This window comes from Leopardus geoffroyi, chromosome A2, assembly GCF_018350155.1.
Source record: "Leopardus geoffroyi isolate Oge1 chromosome A2, O.geoffroyi_Oge1_pat1.0, whole genome shotgun sequence".
Classification (NCBI taxonomy): Eukaryota; Metazoa; Chordata; class Mammalia; order Carnivora; family Felidae; genus Leopardus; species Leopardus geoffroyi.
In genome coordinates this window covers 65,885,297-65,907,930 of record NC_059331.1, presented here as the reverse complement: position 1 = coordinate 65,907,930, position 22,634 = coordinate 65,885,297, and the positions used below count along the sequence as shown (strand labels likewise).

The 22,634-nt window shown below is 55.3% G+C and overlaps 1 protein-coding gene and 1 long non-coding RNA gene across 8 annotated transcripts in view; one reads left to right on the top strand and one right to left on the bottom strand.

The window, feature by feature from the left end:
• Positions 1-22,634, top strand: part of GRB10 (growth factor receptor bound protein 10) — a 185,221-nt gene that overhangs the window by 119,148 nt on the left and 43,439 nt on the right. For all 7 annotated transcript variants that reach the window (XM_045494287.1, XM_045494290.1, XM_045494291.1 and 4 more), the window contains one exon: positions 4,351-4,492. In XM_045494287.1, coding sequence (XP_045350243.1) covers positions 4,351-4,492 — 142 coding nt within the window. The remainder of the gene's footprint in view (positions 1-4,350; positions 4,493-22,634) is intronic.
• On the bottom strand, positions 4,455-5,785 carry LOC123606197. Its single transcript, XR_006716152.1, has 3 exons — positions 5,688-5,785; positions 5,065-5,161; positions 4,455-4,532 (listed from the first exon to the last, which is right to left on the bottom strand). It is a non-coding gene; the product is annotated as an uncharacterized LOC123606197 (long non-coding RNA).

Genomic DNA, 22,634 nt, shown 5'->3' with positions numbered 1-22,634 from the left:
CACCTGGTGAGTAGGGAGTCCGGATGCAAACCCAGGTGGAGGGGTCCTGACCGGCTCAGAACCCACTGGGTATGGCGCTGTGTCTGAGACCCGCAGAGTGGGGTGTGGGGCACAGACAGAGGCAGGTGCAGAGCAGACACTGGGGAAGGAGAAGTGGGCTTCCTGGAAGAGGCTGCGGCTGGGCCGGCTGATCCTGAGGGAGCGGACAGCAGGGAAAGCAGGGGCACGTTCTAGCCCAGGCAGGTGGCAGAGCCCAGGCCCAGCTGTTCTCATCCCCGACCCCCAGCATCCCTGCATCTTCGCCCCCTTTCCGCGTCTCGCTCCGTAACTGGGCAGAGACGCAGCCTCTGGAGCGGGGAAGTTCTCTGGCCTCGTGTAGTGTCCCTCGTTTTGCCATGGCCAATGCTTGCGCACTGCTGGGAAGCCAACGTGGGACTTTTATCGTCCTTTTAATTTTTAAGAATAATGTATTGATGTGAAATTCACATCACATAAAATTAATCACTTCAAGTGTCCAATTCAGGGACACCTGAGTGGCTCAGTCGGTTAATCGTCCGACCCTTGATTTCAGCTCAGGTCATGATCTCACAGTTCGTGAGTTCGAGCCCCGCATCGGGCTCTGTGCTGACCGCAAAGAGCCTGCTTGGGATTCCCTCCCCCTCTCTCTCTCTCTCTCCCCCCCCTCCCCCCCCCCACTTGTACTCTCTCTCAAAAATAAATAAATAAACATTAAAAAATTAAAGTGTACAATTCAGGCGCATTTAGTAGACTCCCCAGCATTGAGCTGCCACCACCTCTACTTAGTTCTGGAATGTTCTCCCTGCACAAGAGGAAACCCGTACCCATTAAACAGTGTCTCCACACCCCTTCCCACAGCCCCTGGCAACCACCAGTTCGCATGCTTTCTGTTGCTACGGATTCACCTGTTCTGGCTGCTTCATCAAAAGGGAATCCTACTGGGGCGCCTGGGTGGCGCAGTCGGTTAAGCGTCCGACTTCAGCCAGGTCACAATCTCGCAGTCCGTGAGTTTGAGCCCCGCGTCAGGCTCTGGGCTGAGGGCTCAGAGCCTGGAGCCTGTTTCCGATTCTGTGTCTCCCTCTCTCTCTGCCCCTCCCCCGTTCATGCTCTGTCTCTCTCTGTCCCAAAAAATAAACGTTGAAAAAAAAAAAAAAAAGGGAATCCTACAGAGTGTGACCCCCTTGTGTGTCCAGCCTTGTTGACTTAGCATGTTGTCTGTTTTTGTTTTGTTTTGTTTTGTTTTTTAATAAAGACTAATTTTTTTTTTTCAACGTTTATTTATTTTTGGGACAGAGAGAGACAGAGCATGAACGGGGGAGGGGCAGAGAGAGAGGGAGACACAGAATCGGAAACAGGCTCCAGGCTCTGAGCCCTCAGCCCAGAGCCTGACGCGGGGCTCGAACTCACGGACCGCGAGATCGTGACCTGGCTGAAGTCGGACGCTTAACTGACTGCACCACCCAGGCGCCCCAATAAAGACTAATTTTTGAAAGATCAGTTTTAGGTTCATAGCAAAATTGAGAGAAATTTCTAAATGTCTCCCATGTACCCCCTTGCCCACACATGCACAGCCTCCTGCATTACCCACATTCCCCACCAGGTGGTACCTTTGTCACAGTTGGCGAGCCTGCGTGGACACATCGTCATCAGCCAAAGTCCGTGGTTTACCTGAGGGTTCGCTCTTGGTGTTGGACATTGTATGGTTTGGACAAATGTATAATGTATAATGGTACAGTACCATACACTGCCCTAAAAAACACAGCTTTAGTTCATTCATTCATTCATTTTGAGAGAGAAAGAGAGGGTGAAAGTGAGCGAAGGGCAGATAGAGAGAGAGAGAGAGAATCCCATGAGGGGCAGAGAGAAGCAAGGCTCACCTGAACTGGGGCTCGAACTCACGAACCGTGAGATCATGACCTAAGCTGAAGTCAGAGCTTAACCGACTGAGCCACCCAGGTGCCCCCTGAACACACCCCTTTTAAAGGTTTTCAGAACAACCCTGTTCAGAGAAGTTTCTGGGAGCTTTAGAGCATCAGAACATTGGCATCTTGTATGTGAGTCGGAACAGACTTTTATCCTTGTGCTTCAGGAGAGTCACCGGTCAGTGGTCGTCGGGGCTCTCCTCCTCCTCTCTTACTCCGTAGGACAAGGGACAGTGAGTGAGCCAGGCACTTGGACGTGACAGAGGCTGGTGTGGGAAGAGTGGGATTCCCTGACAGCGCACATCCGCTTTCTGGGACCTTATGGGGGCGCCTCAGAGGGGCCGTAACACCCCCCGGCACTGACCCCATTCCCGCCCCAGGAGCGTGCACGCCATAGATGGGTGCATCCTGGTCCCCGTGGAACGGCTGGGCGGGCCCCTCCCGCATCAGGATCGCTTGGTAAACAGAGAAACTGTAAAGTGATCGCTGCAGTTCTCTAGTGGCAAAACTCCCAAGAAAGCGAATGGATCGTTAATTTCGTCACCCTGTAAAAGGAGTCCAAAAAATTCTTGGAAGACTCCGCCTACAAGGGCTTCTCGAGGCTTATGTCACTGAGGACCAGGGATACTGAGCGGCAGCAGGGCTCACGCCGCTGCTCAGGTGGGCGTCTGGACAGAGGGCAGTGACAGGGGCTCCGCTCCCGGGGAAGCCTTGGCAGTGTGGACGGGAAGCCCCGGCAGGGCCCCCGGGGGAACCCCGGCAGTGTGGACAGGAGGACCCCCGGGAAGCCTTGGCAGTATGGACAGGAAGCCCCCCGCAGGACCGCGGGAAAGCCTCAGCAGTGTGGATAGGAAGCCATCGGTAGGACCCCGGGGGAGCCCTGGCAGTGTGGATAGGAAGCCCCGGCAGTGTGGACAGGAAGCCACCGGCAGGACCCCGGGGAAGCCCCGGCAGTGTGGGCAGGAAGCCCCAGCAGTGTGGACAGGAAGCCACCGGCAGGACCCTGGGGAAGCCCCGGCAGCGTGGGCAGGAAGCCCCAGCAGTGTGGACAGGAAGCCACCGGCAGGACCCCGGGGAAGGAAACAGAGGGGGCACTTTGCAGCCGTTAGTCCTTCGACTTTGAACTTTATTCTTCTGTTTTCATAACTGCATCTGATTCGTCACCCCGTGTGTGTTTGGCTTTGCCATACGACGAGTGGGTTTTGCGTTCTTGGGAGGAAATGCCAACAAGTAGGCCGCCTGGTCCTCGCTCCGCAGTGGCTGTGACGGAAAGACAGGCTTCCGTGTCCTGGGGAGGACGGCTGCTCGCGGCCTTTATTTCCGATTCGGTGCCAACAGCCGTTTTTGTGTAACCAAGCACTCATCCCACAGCCCAGACGAGGACACGGGGGAGCCTCTTCTCACGTTTTCACGTGTCTGGACGAGTGCTGGCTTCAAGGCCATGGAACATAGCTGTTCTCGTGAAAGCGCTCTTACTCACAGGACGTCTTCACACGTCAGTGTTCAGGGAACAGAATCCATGAGGTGCTTGGAGAAGACGTCTAGGATGTGTCATGCGCGGAGCGTGGTCTTTATTTTGTTTTGTTTTTTTAAAGTTTATTTATTTTAAGAGAGACAGAAAGAGAGTGTTAGTGGGGGAGGGGCAGACAGACAGGGACAGGGGATCCGAAGCGGGTTCTGTGCTGACAACAGCGATCCCGACACGGGGCTCGAACTCACAGACCGTGAGACCATGACCTGAGCCGAGGTTGGATGCTTGGCAAACTGAGCCCTGCAGGCGCCCCTTGGAGCATTAAACGTCCTCCCTAGCTGTTTAATGGGTGGGGGAATCTGTACCCTTTGAGTCTGAGAATGGGGGAAAACACCAGAAAACAAAACTCTTGGTTGTGGTACAATGCACGCAGCCGTTTTTAAGTGTGCCATCTCGTGACGGTGCCTATGCTTCCGTTGTATCTCTGGAACTTGCTCATCCTGCAGAAGCGACGCTCTGTCCCCGTGAAACCATGACTCCCCGTTCCCCTCCCACCAGTCGCTGGCATTTTCCATTGTACTAGCTAGGGGCCTGGAGACCCTAGGTACCTCACAGAAGTAGGATTGTACAAGATCCGCCCTTTTGTGACTGGCTGATTTCACCCAGCACAGTGTCCTCAGGGTTCATCCTGGTTGTCACCGTGCGTCAGAATTCCCTTCCTCGGTCGGGCTCAGTAGTGTCCCCTCATGTGGATAGACCATGTTTTGTTTATCCATTCCCGCATTGGTGGACCCCCCAGGGGACTGACGTGACCAGTCCCGCTGGGAACACAGGAGTGAGTCCATCTTTAGTTTCCTTGGGGACACCCCCGGACGTGGGACTGCCGGGTCATGTCGGGGGATGGCAGCTTTTAATGAGCGGTTGTGTCTCTCCTCCCAGACGCCTGCAGGAAGAAGGTGAACAGTTCAGAACCTCGTCTCTGCCGGCCATCCCTAACCCTTTCCCCGAGCTCTGCGGCCCCGGGAGCCCCCCGCTGCTGACGAGGGGCTCCTTACCTCCCAGCCAGGCGGCTGCAAAACAGGTGAGCGTGCAGTCCCGGGTTCGAGTGGCAGGCCACTGGGCTGCGGGGTGAGGACAGATGTGCTGGCTCATTGTTTTCAGAAGGGAGGGTAGGGTAATTGTGGGATCTTTTCATTCTTTTCCTTTTGCTACTATATTTTTGCCTTATAAAGCTTTCTGATTCATTGGCCCGAGTTCATTTGTTAAGTCAGAGATGTATCTACGTGTTTCGGAAGGAGCCTCATAAAAGTGATTAAGAAAACAACTTGGTGCTAAAAAACGAGTTTTATTTAGTTCCCTGAAAAGAATTCCCCTGCCACATCATCTTCACTGGCCAGGAACTCTGGATAAGTGAGGCGTTCCTCAGACACCTGAACTTGAGCGTAGTTGAAGGCTTTCCGTAGTATATTCCTGATCTGGAATATGATCTGCGCAAGGCAGAGAAACTTTGACCCAGGAGATGACAGCCACCTTTTTAAACTAACAGGTTTCTACCTTAAAAATAGCACCGTGAGCTGGATATTATATAGCCATTGACCTCTGAGAGGAAGCTTCAGTAACTTACCCAGTTAACAGAGAGCTTCAGTAACTTACCCAGCGTCGCATCGTCAGTGGTCAGCTTGTCAGAGAAACAGGCTGGTGGCTCCGCCCGTCCAGGTTGGCATGGCCTGGGCCGCAGTGGGTTGCAGGCCTGGGAGGGAGACCCAGTGATGCTACACTGTGTGTGTGTGTGTGTGTGTGTGTGTGTGTGTGTGTGTGTGTGTGTGTTGGGGGGGATGTAAATATCATGATGACAGTAACCTCTAACGTTCACGGAGTGATCCCTGTATGCCAGCTGTTGTTCTAAGTAGTTTCCATGTTTATTCATTCGCTTACTCCTCAGAACACCCCTAAGAGTCAGGTACAGATGTTCCCAGCTGTAATTGTTGGGGCTGGGCGGGACCCCAGTGTGTGTGGTGGGGCTGGGCGTGAACCCCCAGTGTGAGCAGTGAGGCTGGCTTGGAGCTGACGTCAGGATCCAGAACTTCTGATTTCAGCCATTACACCAAGTGTCTCCTGGGATCTTGATAATCTTTCTTTGCACCAAGTGTATTCCAGAAGTTTCTTTGCCTCCTAGAATCACACTCTTTCATTCTGTCTGCACTGTCCTACCTTTGCTGCCCTCAAGGCCTGCCCTCTCAGGTCTCAGGCTCCCTCGCCAGCTCCTGAGTCCTGACCTCGCGCCTCCAGGGTGGGTTGCGGGGTCCCGCCATCAACACTCAGGAGGTAAGTGTCCCTGTCCCAGAGTCAGCGCTGGCCGGCTGGCAGGGCTGCGGCTCCTCGTCACATGCCTCCAGGACATCTGGGACGTCTGCCCCACCGGTGACCTTCTGCTTCAAATAAGGGTCTAGACAGGCTGCCTGTGGATTGGTCACCCAGCTTGTTTACAGCGTCACCCGTCCTAAAATAAGACCGGGAAAATTTTTTCTGGCTCCCGCCGCGGTTGGCAGGAAAGCAGGCCTCCACCCCCACGGGCTGTCCAACTCTCAGCAGAATCCGGAAACTCGGAAATTTTGCCTGCTGTTTTTCTCGGGATCAGAGTGTCTGCACTGGTGTCTGTGTCTCTGTTGCCCGTTTCCCTCTGGCTGGCTGGCCCAGCAGACACGGGAAGGATGCTTCACACTCTGCTGTACTGGTGGGAAATCCACGCTCCTCATGTTGGAACCGGCCCAGGGGGACGCAGCCCATCCCCCCCAGGTTCTGACCTTCGCTCTCGGAGCCCCGTGGCGTGGGCACCGACACCGCGGTCACCCCGAAGGCTAGAGATGCCGCACACACAGCCTCTCGGTCCCAGACGGTGAGGGCGTCGCTGCCTACGGTCAAAGTCAAAGGCGTTTGGGCCCCTTCTCCCCACTTGCCTCTAGGGGAAGGGGTGCTTGGTGATCCAGCTCCTTTCACATGAAGTCAGAGGGAGCAGCTGGATCCTGTCCAGCCGGGCTCTTCCGAAGTCCTTATAAACAGGAGGCTCCATCACATCGCCTCGTTGGCTGAGCACGGCGTGGCCAGCGTGGGAAAAGAAGAGAGCCGATTTCCCCTTCGGGACAGTGAGGCAGTCCGAAGCAGCCTCTACCTGTCCCTGAGTCAGAGGTTTGAACAGCTGTGCGGAAGGGAAACCCGTCCTGCCCGAGGTACTGTGGCTACGCTGTTCCACACTGTTCTTCCAACATCCCGGCAGCCTGCCTTCACCTTCCTTTTCCAGCGACCCTTGCCAGATGCTCGGGGGCAGGAGCGTCAGGTGCAGTGTCCCTGCACCCAGCTCCGGAGAGCAAGTGCCGTGATGTGGGCTGGGTGCTGTCTGCTGCACAGGCGTCCTGCCCACCGTGGTGCGGGGGTGCCCGCCTGGTGCGCAAGACCCCTGCCTGGCGGGACAGCCCCTGTGGCTGCATGCAGGACCCCGGGACAGACAGCTGGGGGGCGGTAGGCACGCTGATGAGGTTGCAGGCTCCTGGGGGTGTCGTTCTGTTGCCTGCCCGGTGGGGTTCCTCTGAAGACATGCGAGCTGCAGGCTGGTTACCCCACGGGGGTGGGGGAGGCAGCCGGGTTCTCCACTCAGAGGGCACAGAGAATTCAGCCAGGGGCTGTCCCCGGGGTAGAGGAGCCTTCAGTCACAACACTCTGGGGGCATTTCTGACCCCTCCCGTGCCCAAACTTCAGCTGTCACCTTTGAGCCCTGCTGCGTCCAGACCCTGAAGCTGGAAAACCCTCGGGGAGCTTAGTGTCATATCATCAGGTGAAGGTGATGGAGTAGGTGGCAGTGATGAACCAGAGGAAGTCATTACTCTGCCAGGAAGGATCGGGAACCCTCAGCAGCATCCCCGGGGGTGCAGACACCCCTGGTCAGGCCGTGGAGGTCCTCCCACGCTGACCCTGTCAGGGTCTGTGTCTTCCCTGTGGCCGGTCCTTGCCTGAGCCGGCCCACGTCTGCACAGTCGGGGCGATGTTGTGGACTCTGTGTTTGTGGCACCCCCCCCCCAGTCCACATTGCAGCCCTGCCCCCACCAGGATAGCACGGGGGGAGGGCAGCGCCTTTGGGAGATAGGTGGGTTTAGATGAGGGTGTGGACTGGGGCCCCCACGGTGGGACCAGTGCCCTTATGGGACAAGCAAGCAGTGCACGACTTCTGTCTGCCGCAGGTGGCAGGGAGAAGGTGGCTGTCTAGGGGCCAGGAAAGGGCTCCCAGCAGAACCCCACCCTGCCTGGTCTCAGACTCTTGGGAGCTGTGAGGAGTCCGTGCTGTGCGAACCCACGGCTGGAGCCAGTGGAGACTGGAGAGTCCTGGAGTTTCTCGTGAGCGCCCTGGCACCCCCACCCCCTCTGCCACCAGAAGCCTTAAAACCGTGTAGATGAGACTTCACTGTGTGGGGACCAGCCCCTGACAGTCGCTGTTCCTTCCTGCCAGCTCTGCTTCCCGGCCTAGATCTGGGGTCCTGACAGGCTGTCTGCCGCCCCCATGTTGGCCCCTGGCTTTCACCATAAAGGGGCGGAGCTTTGGTGGGCCCCCACCGCTGCCCACCTGCTGCACCACTGCCCACAGAAGCAGCACAGGACAGGTGACCTCGGCCCCACCCCGGCTCCATACCCGCACCTGCCTCCACCTGCTCCCAGACCCGACCCGTGTGAGCCGCTCACCGTTGAGTCAGCAGCCTGGCCGATGTCGGGAGTCGCTGGGAATGTCTCCTGCATCTGGAGCCCCTGAGCCCAGTGCACCTCCGAACCCCAGTGACAGTGACGTCTGCGCTTCCCGTGTGGGTCCTCCCAGGCTAGTGCGTGCTCTAGGGATCATCTTAAGACGCCCGCTTGTCAGGTTTTCTGCTTGTTTGATTGCGTTACGTGAATTTTAAAGCAGTGACATTTGGTTTCTTTGTTAATATTTTAAACCAGAGTCTAGTGATTTTCATTTAGCTTTATGGCTTCACCAGTAGGGAGAGCACTTGTGGGCGTATTTGTTTATGGACGGTAAAATGAAATCATGAAGTGTGGTTCGTGTTGGAAGAAATACCCCTTTGCCCCGTGAGAGTCTAGTACCCGTGGCTGTGGTTTTACGTGGAGTCTTTCCAGTTTATTATAGAGATGAGTGAATCTTGTTTGAAGGTACGGCTTCTGTGAAGGACATCATTCTTTCATTTTGGTGACAACAAATAATTTATCTGAATGACTTAATTAAGCTGTTTAATAACGTCTCATCCAACATTTACCAGAGTTGCAGAGGCCGAAGAAAATCTTTGATAACATTCTGTCCCCTAGAGGGTCGTGAAACTTCGTCAATATCCGGAAAGTGACATTTTGCGGTAAAAAATCAACAAGGGCATTTTTAACTACTTGGTGACTCATTTGGAAAAGACAGGCCGTTGTGTGGAGAAGGGTGATTGTTACAGCAAAGATCATGAGCCGTGAGACTGAGCCTTATGCCTGAATCGCATCCTACGGTCTAGACGGTGTCTCCAGGCTTCTTTGACGACACTCTCTTTGCTCTCGGTGCCCTGTGGACCGAGAGAACGTTGGTCCTTCTTTGTGTCTTGATAAGTCAAGTGCCTCAGACCCACTGCAGTCTTCTCCCCGAGCCATGCCTGTTTTGTGTCTGTCCGTAGCTTGGTGCAGCGTGCGTTTATCTGACAGCAACTCTTGAGTGCCTGCTGCGTGCCTGGCTCAGTGCCAGTGACGAGGGTCCAACAGAGGGTGCAGTGCCTGCCCTGTGCCCCGCAGAGGCCAAGGGCATCTCCTTGAGCTTCAGCCAGAGCCCAGGAACCAGAGCGAGGCACAGTGCCCTTGGCCTGATGGGAGATGGCTCGTCTTCCTGGCCAGGCCATCTGAGTTGAGGATGTGACCATCAATGTGCCTGGAGCCAGCCTGCAGGTGCAGGGGCTGGAGGGGAGCCTGGCCCAGGTCCCAGGTGATCAGAGGTGAACCCCTCCCTTCAAGGGACACTGGCAGGTGTGTTCGTGCTCCCTGCCGCAGCCTCAGCCCCAGCCCGCAGCCACTGCCTGTCTCCATTGCACTAGAACGTCGTGCGAGAGAGGTTAGTGCAGACACTGCTGTCCTCCTGGGGTTCTGGGTGAGGATCCCCCAGCCCTCATGGGGGAAGCCTTGTGCACTTGGGGACAGCTGACCCCGGCTGTTCAGAGGCCCGGCCCCTTACTGGATTGATGACCCCCAATCCAATCGGAGAGAGACTCAGAAGGATAGGGTGTGGGGCAGAGAAGGCCTGCGTAGGTGAAAATCCTGCTCTGGTCACAGGGTCGGTGTGACTTCCCTGGGAAAGCGGGTCTCTCGGGACTGTTCCTGAGCAACACTGGTAGGTGTGGGTGTCTCCTGATCCATCTCTCTGGGCGCAGAGGCTGGAGGTCACTCAGGGTGTCGTGCCCCTCGGGAGACCACGTTGCCCAGGCACTCCTGCAGGGCCACCTGCTCGTATGGAGGTGCCCTCACCCCTTCCAGGCTGTGTGGGGAGGTGGCTCCTGCCACCAGCCCCAGGGCAGACCCCAGCCCTTCTCTTGGGTCCTTGGTCTCAGAGGCAGGTAGCAAGTAGCTCTGGAAATGAGTGCTTTGTGTGAACTGACAACTGAAAATCTGAGAAACCAGGAACGCACACGGATCCTGCAGGGAATCTGTAAAGTGGCGACGGCCGCATTAGGTTCCTTTAGGGATGGAACTCCTTTAAGGGTGTGCCCATAAGAGGGTCACGGGAGAGCCTAAGAAACAGCTTCTCTGCACTCCGGGATGGACCAGGGGGAGGCTTCCAGTGCCTCAGGGGACACTGGACTGGCTGTCACATGCGGGTCTTGAGGGACTCCACCAGGAAGACCTTGTCTGTTTTCTGGCGCCTGTCTCATGGTGGTTACCGCACAGTTAATTCTCACACCCCTCGTGTACGCAGAGAGCCTGCTTGGGATCCTCTGTCTCTCTCTCTTTCTCTCTGCCCCTCCTCTGCCCCCCCACCTCAAAAATAAAGAGCATACAAAAGAAACCTACTTAAAAAGGTTTTGAATAAGAAGTGTTGGCAGGTCGTTGCATGTTCCGGAACAGCCCTCATTCCGCCGCGGTTAGAGCAAGACAGGAAGCTCATATTCCACGTAAGCAGGAGCCTCTGCTCGACTGCAGCCATGGGAGAGAACGGCCTCTCCAAGCAGGAGGCTCCGTTCCTTCGTGGAAGCTACCCCTCCTCTGGTGGGCCGGCCCTGGGGTGGGGGCTGTCACGTGCCTGGGACAGAGGAGGCCGCTGGAGAGGCCGCCAGACCCCACAGTGCTGACACCATCCACGTGGCATCCCTACAGCCGCTGGCATCTGTGGCCCCGGCAAGTCAGGGACTTCATGCTTACGTGCCCCGTCGGGTGCCTTTGGCCTCAAGAAGCAAAGGGCGTGATTGGCTGCCGTTGTAAGGACATTTACTTTGTTGTAACAGCAGGTCTAGGGGCGGGGGGACAGCTGCCATGGCCAACCCTGTCCTGTGTCCGGGAACTTGTGTCCTCCTCTGCAGCCGTGGCTGTGCGTGCACCCAGAAGGCTCTGTTCACGCACTGGTCCGTGTGCCAGGGGCCCCGAATTGTTAAGTGGCAGAGGGAGAAACTGAGGCAGCGTGTGGCACGCACTGCTTCCCAGCTGGACAGAGTGAAGTCGAGCTGTGGGGCGGGGGACACCAGGAAGATCCAGGGGCAGGAAGCAGGAGCCATGAGTGAGTGCCTGAGGCAGGTGTACTGAGATGCTGAGAATTGGTGGGGGGAGGGATGGGGGGGGGAGGGCAAGAGAGCCACGCAGGGAACGCAGGTTAAGAAAAGAATGGTGATGCTGTTAGAAATGTCTCGATTTCCGAATTTAAGGCGAGCCTTCACAGCTCGATGGAAACATCTGGAAGGCTCTGTCTAGGATGGCCTTCCTCTCAGCCAGTAACGGTTTCCGTGCAGCTGCACGGTGACTTAGGACAGCAGGCTTCTCCGTTTGTTATTCAAACACAATTAATCACATACTTAACCCCGCTTTTGATAGGGCATGAGTATCGTCTTAGCTCCCACTTGGTCTCCTCCCTCTGCTTACTGTTAAGAATTAATTTTCTGGAACTGAATTAATTGCCTCGCATTGGGGTTTGCACAGTACTAATGATCAAAAGCGGGTCTCCCGAGGCTTTAACTACCATTTAATGAATGTGCTGCTTACATTAGCCCGTCTCTGGCCAGAAAAAGCAGCCACCGTGGCCAAGTGCAGCTGACTTCGCGGAATGTGCCGGCGTGGCGATGCCCCGCCATCCGATTCGCCCAGGTGGGCCGGCGTCACCCTGGAGCCTAGTAACTTCTCATCAGCCTCATCCAACGCTGCGCCAGCCCTCTTTGTTTTAGCGCCTCCAAAACGGGCCCGTGTCTCCTTTCTGGTGCCTTCGGGGATCAGAGCACGTTGGAGCCAGGGTCTCAGTGACGCATCGCGAGCCAGGTGACCGGTAGCCGCCCAGTGCTGTTTGGACATTTGGGGAAGCCACAGGGTCATCTTGGGACAGGAGCCCGGGAGAACAGTGCTCGGGCCCCCAGTGGGACCGAGCAGTCGCTGCTGTCCGATGATAGTCGCTTTACCGACACGAGGGTCTGTCTGTACGGATCAGGTCTTCCCCGTCGCTCGCGGAGACAAAGCCCTGTTGACTCTTTGTCCTTCAGACTGGCTTCCTGCCTTCGCTGCCTGTTTCCTCATAGCTGCCACCATCATCCCCCACCGGAGCCCTGCCCCTCCCTCGAATGGGGAGACGTCACCCTATTTCTGCCTCTTTGCCCATCCGCCACCAGTCGTCCTGTAGGAACATAAACTGCTGGTTTTTAAAATTTCAGGTAACGAACTTCGCTAGTTATCTCTCCGACACACTTCACTCAGCAGAAAGATGGTTGATACCCCTTGGGGGCGTCTTGGGGGGCAGCGCAGGGAGCCCCGTCTCCCCTTCTGCTGAGAGGCCCCAGTAGGGACGGGCCCAGGTCTCTGAAGCCCAGCGCCACCCCTCATACTCTGGGAAAGCCTGGTGTTCGTCATGGTCCCACGGAGCAGCCGCGACGGGTCATGTCAGAGCAGCAAGCCCGAGCTTCAAGTCCATGGTTTTCCTAGGGAGCCACAGCAGCGCTCCGAACAAACAGGAAATACTAAACCAAAGTGGACGTTTATGTCACCTTTTATTCCTTCCGAGGGCACGTGTGAACTCAGCCACACCAAGCAAGGAGAGCCCACGGGCCACATAGATCCTGTCACGGCCCATTCCTTCTGCCGTGGCGCACGATGCCACCATGACCACAGGAGGCCCTGGGAGCAGGGATGTTCCCGTTTGGCACCTGTCCCGGTCGTCCCGGCTGAGGTGCTGCTCCAGTGGGCTCTGAGGCAGAGAGCCTTCAGGGAGTCTAGTGTGACAGAGACGTGTCAACAAGCATGTCACGGCCCCGTGGATTGGCTCCGCCTTCCTTGCGAATTTGTGCAAGAACCAGAGGAACGTGGGCCCGTGAGCAGCCCTGAGTTGTGTTTGCGAGTTTCCGTGGCTGCTGCGACCGTGTCCCTCACCCATCAAGAGGCTGTGACGTGTTCTTCCAGGGGATGGGCCCCCCGTCAGTCCTTCTGGGTCGGAGCCCGGAGTCGTGGAGTGGCGGCTGGCTCTCCCGGCTTTCTGCCTTCCCTTGTGCAGTGCCGAGCGGACGGAGAACCTCGCACCTGCTTTGCTCATCCTGTGCTTTCTGGAATCCCTGTTACTGGAGTTGTGGGAAAGAACCTGTACGTCTGTTTGGGGGAGGATTGCATTCTGTCACCTTCCTGGAAGTTCACATTTCACATTGGGTTTGGGAGGATCTGAAAAATCCTGTAGGGAAGGAAACCCACGGGCGGGAGGCCACTTAGAGCTACTCAGACACTTCCGATCACAGACCCGCTTTGTGCACGACAGGCTGTCCACGGAACCCACTTTGGGAAAGGGTGCCCAATTGTCGAGGGCATTTTTCGGAGTTCTCTGGGCATAGCACTAGAATCGAGTGTCTCGGAGCCCCTGGAGAGGCAGCCTGAAATCACTCCCAGTGTTTAACGGGACCCATCATCCCGTGTCTGCATTCAAACAAGGGACCTGATCAGGCCACTTGTCTCGCTGCGTGTGGTGTTGGGGATGTCCTGTCAGGAAACTCGGTGAAATCCCCACAGCTAAGGTTTCTGTGGGCTATAAATACCTTGGAAAGTATAAATTCCCTGAATCTGTGAGCCCCCGAACTGATCCTGTGTTATAGCATCGAATACCCCGTGGCATCGGCAGATGGAGAAAACATCACAACGTGAGCGTGTGAACTCCCTGTCTTTCCCTGGAGTTTCCCCCAAATCTAAGAGCAAGAGGTGACCCTCCTTGGCCAGCGAATCTGTTAATTCTTCCTCTTGCGGGACTCTTGCTGGGAACAGGTGAAGCTGGAAAATGAACTTTTGCCCCTGACAGTCCCGTCCTATGTGTTGGGAATAAACACCCACCTCCTCCTTGCTTGTGTTTGTCCAGCAGATACAGCCTGTCATGCCCGTGGAACGTGGGCATCGGTGCTTCTGGAATGCCCGTAACCAGTCCCGAGGGCATCTTGTCCCACTGGGCATTCTCCAAATGCGGCCGTAACCTGCAGGTCAGGATAAAGCATTTTCTGACTTTACGAAGGTGAAAGGCACGTGTTGGACCTCTGCAGTGGCCACCGTTGGAGCACGAGGTCCAGGCTCTCGTGCTGTGTCCCAAAACTGTGTCCCGTGGCTGGGTGCTGGTTTTCAGCCAGCGCCACCCCACCGGCTCCCAGCCAGGCCCCCACCCCGGGTGCGGCCGCCTCGCGCACCGTCCTTCCCTGCACACGCCTCCTGCAGTCTGGCCCTCTCGTTCCTTCTAGAACTCCGCTTCCTCTCTTGGGTCTCCTCCTCTCTTGGGTAGCTCCTCAGAGCGCAAGGGAAAGCAGTTTGACAGGTGGCGATGCAAACGAGCAAAGTGTCGCTGGAGGAAACCAAGTTTGCGTGGAGTCCTTCAGGAGAGAGAATCTGGGAACCACCCTCTTGCTCCCTCTGCCGCCGAGGCACGTCCCGGCCACTCTGGGAAAGAGGACACACACGTTGGCCCCTTTGGAAAGGCTGCAGGGGGGGCCATCCTCCTCTGGTCCCCAGTGGGAACCCAAATGCTGCTGACAAACGTGGTTTTTTATCTTATCCCAAAATAGCTTCACCATTGTCATCCCGCAGCGGATTCTCTGGGATCAAAGTGTCAGTTTCTCGCCCTGTTTCTGGAATCCCAGATTCTACAGGTTGGTTTATACCAGGAACACCCTGAGCAGGTAGAGGTGGGGGTATCGTATGACTTTCTTTCTTTGTGGCTCATGGTAAATGCGTTCATGCAGCCTGTCTCCTGAGGAGCTGGGAAGGGGACGGGAGGAGATGTCCCTGTCCACAGGGGTGGGGACAGGCCACAGATGAAGTGACAGCCGTGTCCATGGAGGTGGGGTCAGCATCCGTGCTGGAAGAAGCAGCAACCTCAGAATCCCTGACCAGGGACCTTCCACGCAAATCCTTAGACTAGCGACCTTCCAGCTCTGACCAGCGACCTTCACGCAAATCCTGTTGCAGCCGTCTTAAAAGCCAACTATTTCCTTCCGCCCGCAGCTTGGTCCAGCGCCTGCCCCTCTTTGTGTGTCTTACCTGGTTTCAGTCAAGGTAGATATGATTTTATACGTGTTTTTGTTGAACCTGCGACAAGTGTTTTCCGTGTTTCTTCCCGCTCGTAGTAAAGAACGTTCTGAGAAGCTGACGAATACCGGGCCACACTTTCTTGGCTGTGCCTGGATATTCGCGTGGCTTCTTCCCGTTGTCTGTGCTATGGATAATGCTTTCCAGCGTGACGGTGATGTGGTTTTTGTTTTCTCTTGAGTTCTTTTTCTTAGGGAAGTTCCCAGAAGGTGGATTCCTAGTCTAAGGTCATGAGTGTTTTACATTATAGCTCTGGATACCTGTTGGGATACCCGTTTGCAAGGGCCTATTTATTTATTTACTTACTTATTTATTTATTTTTTAAAAAGTAAAAAAAAAAGTTTTTTTAAATGTTTATTTTTGACAGAGCATGAGCAGCGGAGGGGCAGAGAGAGAGGGAGACGCAGAATATTATATTCAGGATAGAGTGAGCGTCATAAGTTCTGAACCCTGACCCTGCACGAGCCATGGGCACACCCGGTGGCCACCTGTGCTGTGGTGAGCGAGGGGCGTGGGCGCCTCTCATGGCAGCACACGGTGGCCCTGGACACCGGCTGTCCCCCAGCTGGGGTGGCCCTCCACGTGCCGGGTGCTTGGCTGCTGTTGGCTGGTAAGACTTGGCCCTGCCCTGCCTTACTGGTTTTACCCAGCCCGACATGGCCACCTCTGTCCTGCTCGGCCTCGGGGCGCAGGTCCGCCTTCCTGAGCTGTGCAGCACAGCCCGAGCCCACCGGCCTCCCCAGCGTGGTCTCTTGTCAGGGAGGATTGCCCGAGGGACTGTCTGGCAGGGCCCCAAGACCGCGTTCTCCAAATCCCATACTTGCAGACATACGGACTGCAAGTTCCCTTCAGGGGGACTGGAGGATGAGAAGCTGTTCTTTGGCTTGGAGGGCAGAGAATGTTCTAGAAGGAGGGAGGGAGGGCTGTTCACGAAGGGCCTGGAAGTCAGGGCCTAGCATCTGCTAACAATTCCATCCCAAATGCAAAAGAGACTCCAGCAGGTGTGGGATCGAGGGAAACAGAACATGTTTGCACTTTCAGGAGGTTCCCTCTGCTTTGTGGGGCCTGGGGTGGGTTACGCTGGGGGTGGCGTGGGCTCGGCCAGTGCGCAAGCAGACTCGGAAGCTGATGGCCATGGGGACGGGGGCCAAGGGGCTGAGGCTGGAGAGAACAGGCTGGGTTTGAGCCAAATCGCCAGGGTTTAGTGATTTCTTGCTCTCCCCTAGTTGTCCTGGTCCCTGTGACAACTGGCAGCCTGATTTTCCTCCTTTAAAAGTAAGTCCAACCTGGGGTCCCTGGGGGGCTCAGTTGGTTGAGTGACCAACTCTTGATTTCAGCTCAGATCATGATCTCGCAGTCATGGGATTGAGCCGCACATCGGGATCCTCTCTCTCTGCTTCTCCTCCACTCGTGTGCATTCTCTCTCTCTTTCTCTCTCTCTTAAATAAATAAAATTCAGAGCGCCTGGGTGGCTCAGTCAGTTAAGCATCCGACTTAGGCTCAGGTCATGAGCTCACGGTTTGAGTTTGAGCCCTGCATTGGGCTCTGTGCTGGCAGCCCAGAGCCTGGAGCCTGCTTCGGATTCTGTGTCTCCCTCTCTCTCTGCCCCTCCCCTGCTCATGCTCTATCTCTCTCTCAAAAATAAACATTAAAAAAAATTTTAATAAGAGGGGGCGCCTGGGTGGCGCAGTCGGTTAAGTGTCCAACTTCAGCCAGGTCACGATCTCGCGGTCTGTGAGTTCGAGCCCCGCGTCGGGCTCTGGGCTGATGGCTCAGAGCCTGGAGCCTGTTTCCGATTCTGTGTCTCCCTGTCTCTCTGCCCCTCCCCCGTTCATGCTCTGTCTCTCTCTGTCCCAAAAATAAATAAACGTTGAAAAAAAAAAAAAATTTTAATAAGAAAAAACCAATCAAGGAGCAGCACATGGGTGGCTCAGTCAGTTGAGCATCCGGCTTTAGCTCAGATCATGATCTCGCGGTTCGTGAATTTGAGCCCCACGTTGGGCTCTGTGCTGACAGCTCAGAGCCTGGAGCCTGTTTCAGATTCTGTGTCTCTCTCTCTCTCTGCCCCTCACTCACCTGCACTGTCTCTGTCTCTGTTTCTGTCTCTCTCTCTCTCTCAAAAATAAATAAACATTAAAAAAAAATTTTTTAAAAACCCAAAAAAATCCAACCCAGTCCAGTGCTCAGATCTTGGCTTCTAAATTCCATTCTCCAGCCAAAGGATGCAGGACAAGTAGTTAGAGAAAGAGGAGCCACGTCCTAGGCTCCCAAGGGCAAGAGAAGGATGGTCACTCATGGACACGGAGAAACGTGGCAGGTGCTGCCTTAACCCAGGGGCCCAGGCCAGCGTCACCAGGAGCCCTGTGCCTCCCGAGGAGACGCCCCAAGAAGAACACAGCGTCTCATGTGTGCGCCAAAGAGGTGAACCAGGACAGAGGGACAGTCTGAGAAACGGCCGGGACTCATCAGAGGTGTGGAGGTCATAGAAGACCCCAGAAAACAAATTGTCCAGATGACAGGCCAACCAAATGTAGCATGTGGTCCTGCGTAGTCGGATCCCGGACCCCAAAATACCATTGTTGCCTTTTCTGAAAAGGACGTCGGTTGGACATTGGCTGAATTTGAATGTTGATAAATCAGCTAAAGGTAGCATGTTGATGGCATTTCCTGATTTTGATCATTGTTCTGTGATTACGTATGAGAGTGTTGTTTTTAGGAAGCTACATGCTGAACTAGGTAGGGGTAGAGGGGCCAGCTGTCTGCAGCTCACCCTGGTGGACGGAGGAGGGAAAGAGGATATGATAAAGCTAATGGAGCGAACGTGAGTTTTGGGGAACCTACATGAGGAATAGAAGGAAAATCATTCTAGCATTTTTTGTAGATTTTCTGTAAGTCTTAACTTTTCTCAAGATCAAATGCTGAAGACTGAGAAATCCTGTTTAAAATCCCAAATATGCCTCTTAACGTGCACAGATTTTTTTCAGTGCGCTTTTCCCCAACGGGACAAACAGCGTAGAAAACACAAGAAGTGAGCATGCCACGCTAATTCTCCATAGTTAACATGACCTCACCTTTTAATGCACGGCTCCGGTAAAGGCGTGCAGGGGCGCCCTGGTTCGGCTGTCCCCCGGCCAGCGATCTGTGACGGGTATGCAGTAGACGCCAGATGGCTTCTGGGATCGAAGCAGACTTTCTTTTAAGTTTATTTATTAATTTTAGAGCAAGTGGGAGAGACCCAGAGAGAAAAGGCGAGAGAGAATCCCAAGCAGGCTCCACAGTGTCAGCACAGAGCCTGACGCAGGGCTCGAACTCACCAACAGTGAGATCATGACCCGAGCCAAAACCAAGAGTCGGATGCTTGACCAACTGAGCCACCGAGGAGCCCCCGGGAGGACTCTTGAAGGGAATACAACCCCCACGCCCCAGGAGCCCCCCCAGGAAAATGCGGCTTCCCAGGCATCGCCACACTTCCAAGATGGAGCCACGCTGCTTCTTTCTTCCCTTCTTTTCAGCAGAAATGGAGTGTCCATAATTTTGTTGGCATGGCGTGCCAAGTGGTCTCTTGAGTGCTCAGCCTCAATGCGTGCAAACGTCATCCCAGGGAAGGAAATTCCCGAGGCTTCGGTCTTGGAGCCTCCAACCGTGGGAGGCTCCCAAACAGATAAATGGGATGGAACAAAAAGACGGTGTTTCCTCACAGGCAGCGTCAGCTCCGTAATTATGCTGCTGGCCGGGTTGGTATTCGCTTGGATCTGTACCGCTCACGGTTCCAGAACCCCCAGGAGGAAGATCTGGCCATAATTACGCTTGTACCCCTGTGAGCCTGACGTGTAGATGTCCTCTTGTGATCTTTTAAGTGGTTTTTTTTTTAACGTTTATTTATTTTGAGAGAGAGAGAGCTAGAGAGTGCGTGTGTGCAAGCGGGGGAGGGGCAGAGAGAAAGAATCCCAAGCAGGCTCCTTGATGTCCGCACAGAGCCCGACACGGGGCTTAAACTCACGAACTGGGTGATCATGAGTCAGGTGTTTAACCAACTGAGCCACCCAGGCCCCCCTGTGATCTTTTACATGTGTGGGGGTGGGTTTTGAGTGCAGTCACCCAGCCCGTTAATAGGCTCTGTGAAGTGTGGGGACTGCTGTGTGGTCGAGGCTGGGGAGGATCCTGTGGGCTTCCGAGACCCGGGAGCGCCCCCCTGTGGCTGGAAACACCGGCAACTGTGTGGAGCCCAGGCTGTGTGTGCGGTGGGTGTTTTCCTCATTAAATGAAAATGTCGCATCTGACCTCTCTCCCCACTGCTTGCTGGCCGTCCCGGCAGGGCTCGGGAGGTGGGTGCAAGTGCACCTGCGTTTGGAGGCAGGGGGGCGTTCTTGGTGTTCCTCTGGCCCCGGCACACCGTTCCCGGGGCGAGGTCAAGGGTGAGCTTCGTGGGCGGCGGTGGAGTGTGGCTGCTCTACATCGGCTGTGGCCACCTCTCCCCGAACCACCTCCCCTGGGAACGCGTGCTGCTGTCCACGTCCCGGGGCTGGGGTGCCAGGGGGCTGCAGCGGGGGGCCGCCGATCCAGACCATGATACGAGAGGGAAAAACATCTCATTCCATGAAGACCCCAGTCTATGCCGAGAGCATAACTGGTGAGCCGCCGTGGACGTGTGAGGTCATGGAAAGCTCTGGATTGCATCGTTGGGAGAAAAACGCGTGTGGATCCTTCGAGAATTGGGGAGAGCTGCTTTCCTTGCTGATACAACTCTGAGTCCTACACTAAGCCTAGCACAGAAGCCAAAATAGGAAACACCCACGGGGAAGGGGGCGGGTAAGGAAGAACATGCTGGGAGGAAAATCCACAGAGTCTGAACAAGGGCTGGTTTCAAGTTGGGGTCAGTATGGCGGTATGATGATTTTGAGTTCTTTTTAGGGGGGTTTTGGCTGTTAATCAGTACAAGTCTCCGAATCCGGCTCATCTGGCTGTGGGCTTGTGGGATCTCTAAGGCGCCCATCCTGTGGTTTCCCTGGTCACAGATGAGGCGGGGTGTTCTCTGGTGGCCCTGGAGACATTGCTCTGTCGCGGGCCGCCGGCTTTGGGGTGCAGGTCCCCTGACATCCCATCAGTTCTGCATCCGTCCTCTGTGGAGTAATCGACGTTCCCCTAATAAAGGGCCAGTGGCTTCTGTACAAACCAAAGATGTTGCAGTAGGTGGCCTGTGTGTACGTCCTAAGGACTAGAAGGATCCAGCCCAGCCCCCGCGGGAAGTAGGGTTCTGGTGGGAACGTGGTGGCCGCTGCCCAACGCGCCAGGCCTCGGGCTGGAAGGATGTCTCTGGAACTTGCCGTTCATAAGCTCGTGTTTCCTCTGTCACAGACGCCCCTTCTACTTTTAACGGTGGCATGTTTCATTTAGCTTCAGAGCGTCTTAGCCACCCCGTCAGCCAGGACCCTGATGTGCAGCTAGAAGTGCCCGTTTGTTCACTGTTTCAGAACTTGACATCCGAACTACCTAGGATGTGAAGAGTAGGTGTGGGCCTTCCGCGGAGAGACAGCACGCGGAACCCGGGGACAAAGCGGTTAGAGGACTGGGCGTCTCAGGCAGCAAGGGCCGTGTCCGCGGGTCCAGCCCTGGCGAGGGGTTGGGTTTCGTAGGAGTACGGAAGAGGCCGTCTGTAGATTTGGTCTCGGAGTGGTGACCAGTTACTCCCTCGGCAGGGTGGTTTTGATGTTTTAAAGCTACCGTCATAAAAGCCTTGTGGTTCGGGGGCACCTGGGTGGCCCAGTTGGTTAACCGTCCGACCCTTGATTTCAGCTCAGGTCACGATCCCACGGATTGAGAGTTCCAGCCCCGCACAGGGGGTCTGTGCTGACAGCATGGAGCCTGCTTGCGGGGATTCTCGCTCACTCACTCTCCCTCTGCTCCTCTCCCGCTGCTCCTCTCCCGCTCCCACTGTTTCTCTCTCTGTCTCTCTCAAAATAAACTTAAAAAAATAAATAAAAACCACATGCTTCTGATTTAAAAGCGGACAGTCAGTTCTGTGCTCTGGAACGCGTACGCAGAGGAGACCCCGGTGCCCACAGGGGGGTAGCGTACTATAAACACGGCATGGTGACTTGGTGCGTCATGCTGGGACAGTTCTACACTGTTTGGGGGCAGAGTGGAATTAGGGGCCCCCACTGTACTGCACACCAGTACGGATTGAATCGTGCGTCCCCCATTTCCGTGCGGAAGCCCCAGAACCCCCAGTATTTCAGAATGTGACCATACAGAAATAAGAGTTGTCACTTAACTCTTTGTTTGAGATGAGGTCCTCCTGGAGGAGGTGGCCAACCCGGGGTAACTGGCATCCTTATAGAAGGGGCCAAGGTGGACACAGATACGTGGGGCGGGGGGTCGCCACGTGAAGTTAAGGCCAAGATGTGGCGAGAAATGCCAGAGATGCCAGCAGATCCCCCCCAAACCAGGACAGAGGCGGATTCTCCATCACAGTCCTCAGAGAAACTGGTCCTGCGGACGGCCTGATCCTGGATGTCCGGCATCCAGGCTCGGAGACGGTTTCTCTTGTTGAAGCCGCCCAGTCTGTGTTTTCTCACACAGCAGCCTTGGCAAACTAATACACACACACTGAAGTACATTCTAGGTGGATGAAACTGTCAATAAAATTAAAAAAAAATTATACCTTAAGAGAAGTAGGAAAAAGATATATAGTTGAATCATGAATTGATCCTTGGGCCGGGGAATGATGTCTTAACCAGGAAAGTGATAGATGACGTCACAGGGTACAGATTGATGGGTTTGACTCTAAGGAAAGCGACGTCACAAGTTAAACAGTAAGCTGTTGGCAAGCTGGGAAAGAGTGTTTGCAGTCCTCACGTTTGCATCATCCTAAGTAAAGAGCTGTGATAAATCAATAAGAAACGGGGGCATCACGTCTCCCTGTGCCTCTTTTCTTTCAAGCGTTTTCCCCACTCCTAATTCACTCACTCCTCCCAAGTGGAAAACAACTGTTCCCAGCCTTTCTTCCCTCTTCTAACTTCACACCTGGTAATCTTGCCTTGGGTACCAGCTCACCAGTCCACCTGCTTTTGGACCCACCGGTCTGCCTGAATTCATGGCCACTCAGGGGACTTGCGCCCGTGTTCACGGCTAACATCCTTATTTCCGGCCAGCACCCCGTCTTGCCTGCCATCACTGCTTCTCTGTCCTGCATCCTCAGACTCACCTTTGTCCCTGGGTCACCCCATCTGCATCCAGGTAAGCCCCGCCCACCTCACAGGGGGCCGCCCCTGCTCCGTCCAGGGCCAGCTGTGGGACTCAGTGCCCCTACTCTGTCCCCTCTGCCTCCCCATCAGGTTTTTGGTTCCGCTGGGTCCCTGAAATGAATCTTATCAAGGACACTTGTGACCTACTCCTGGTCACAGCCAGCGGTCAGGTGCTGGTGCATCTGT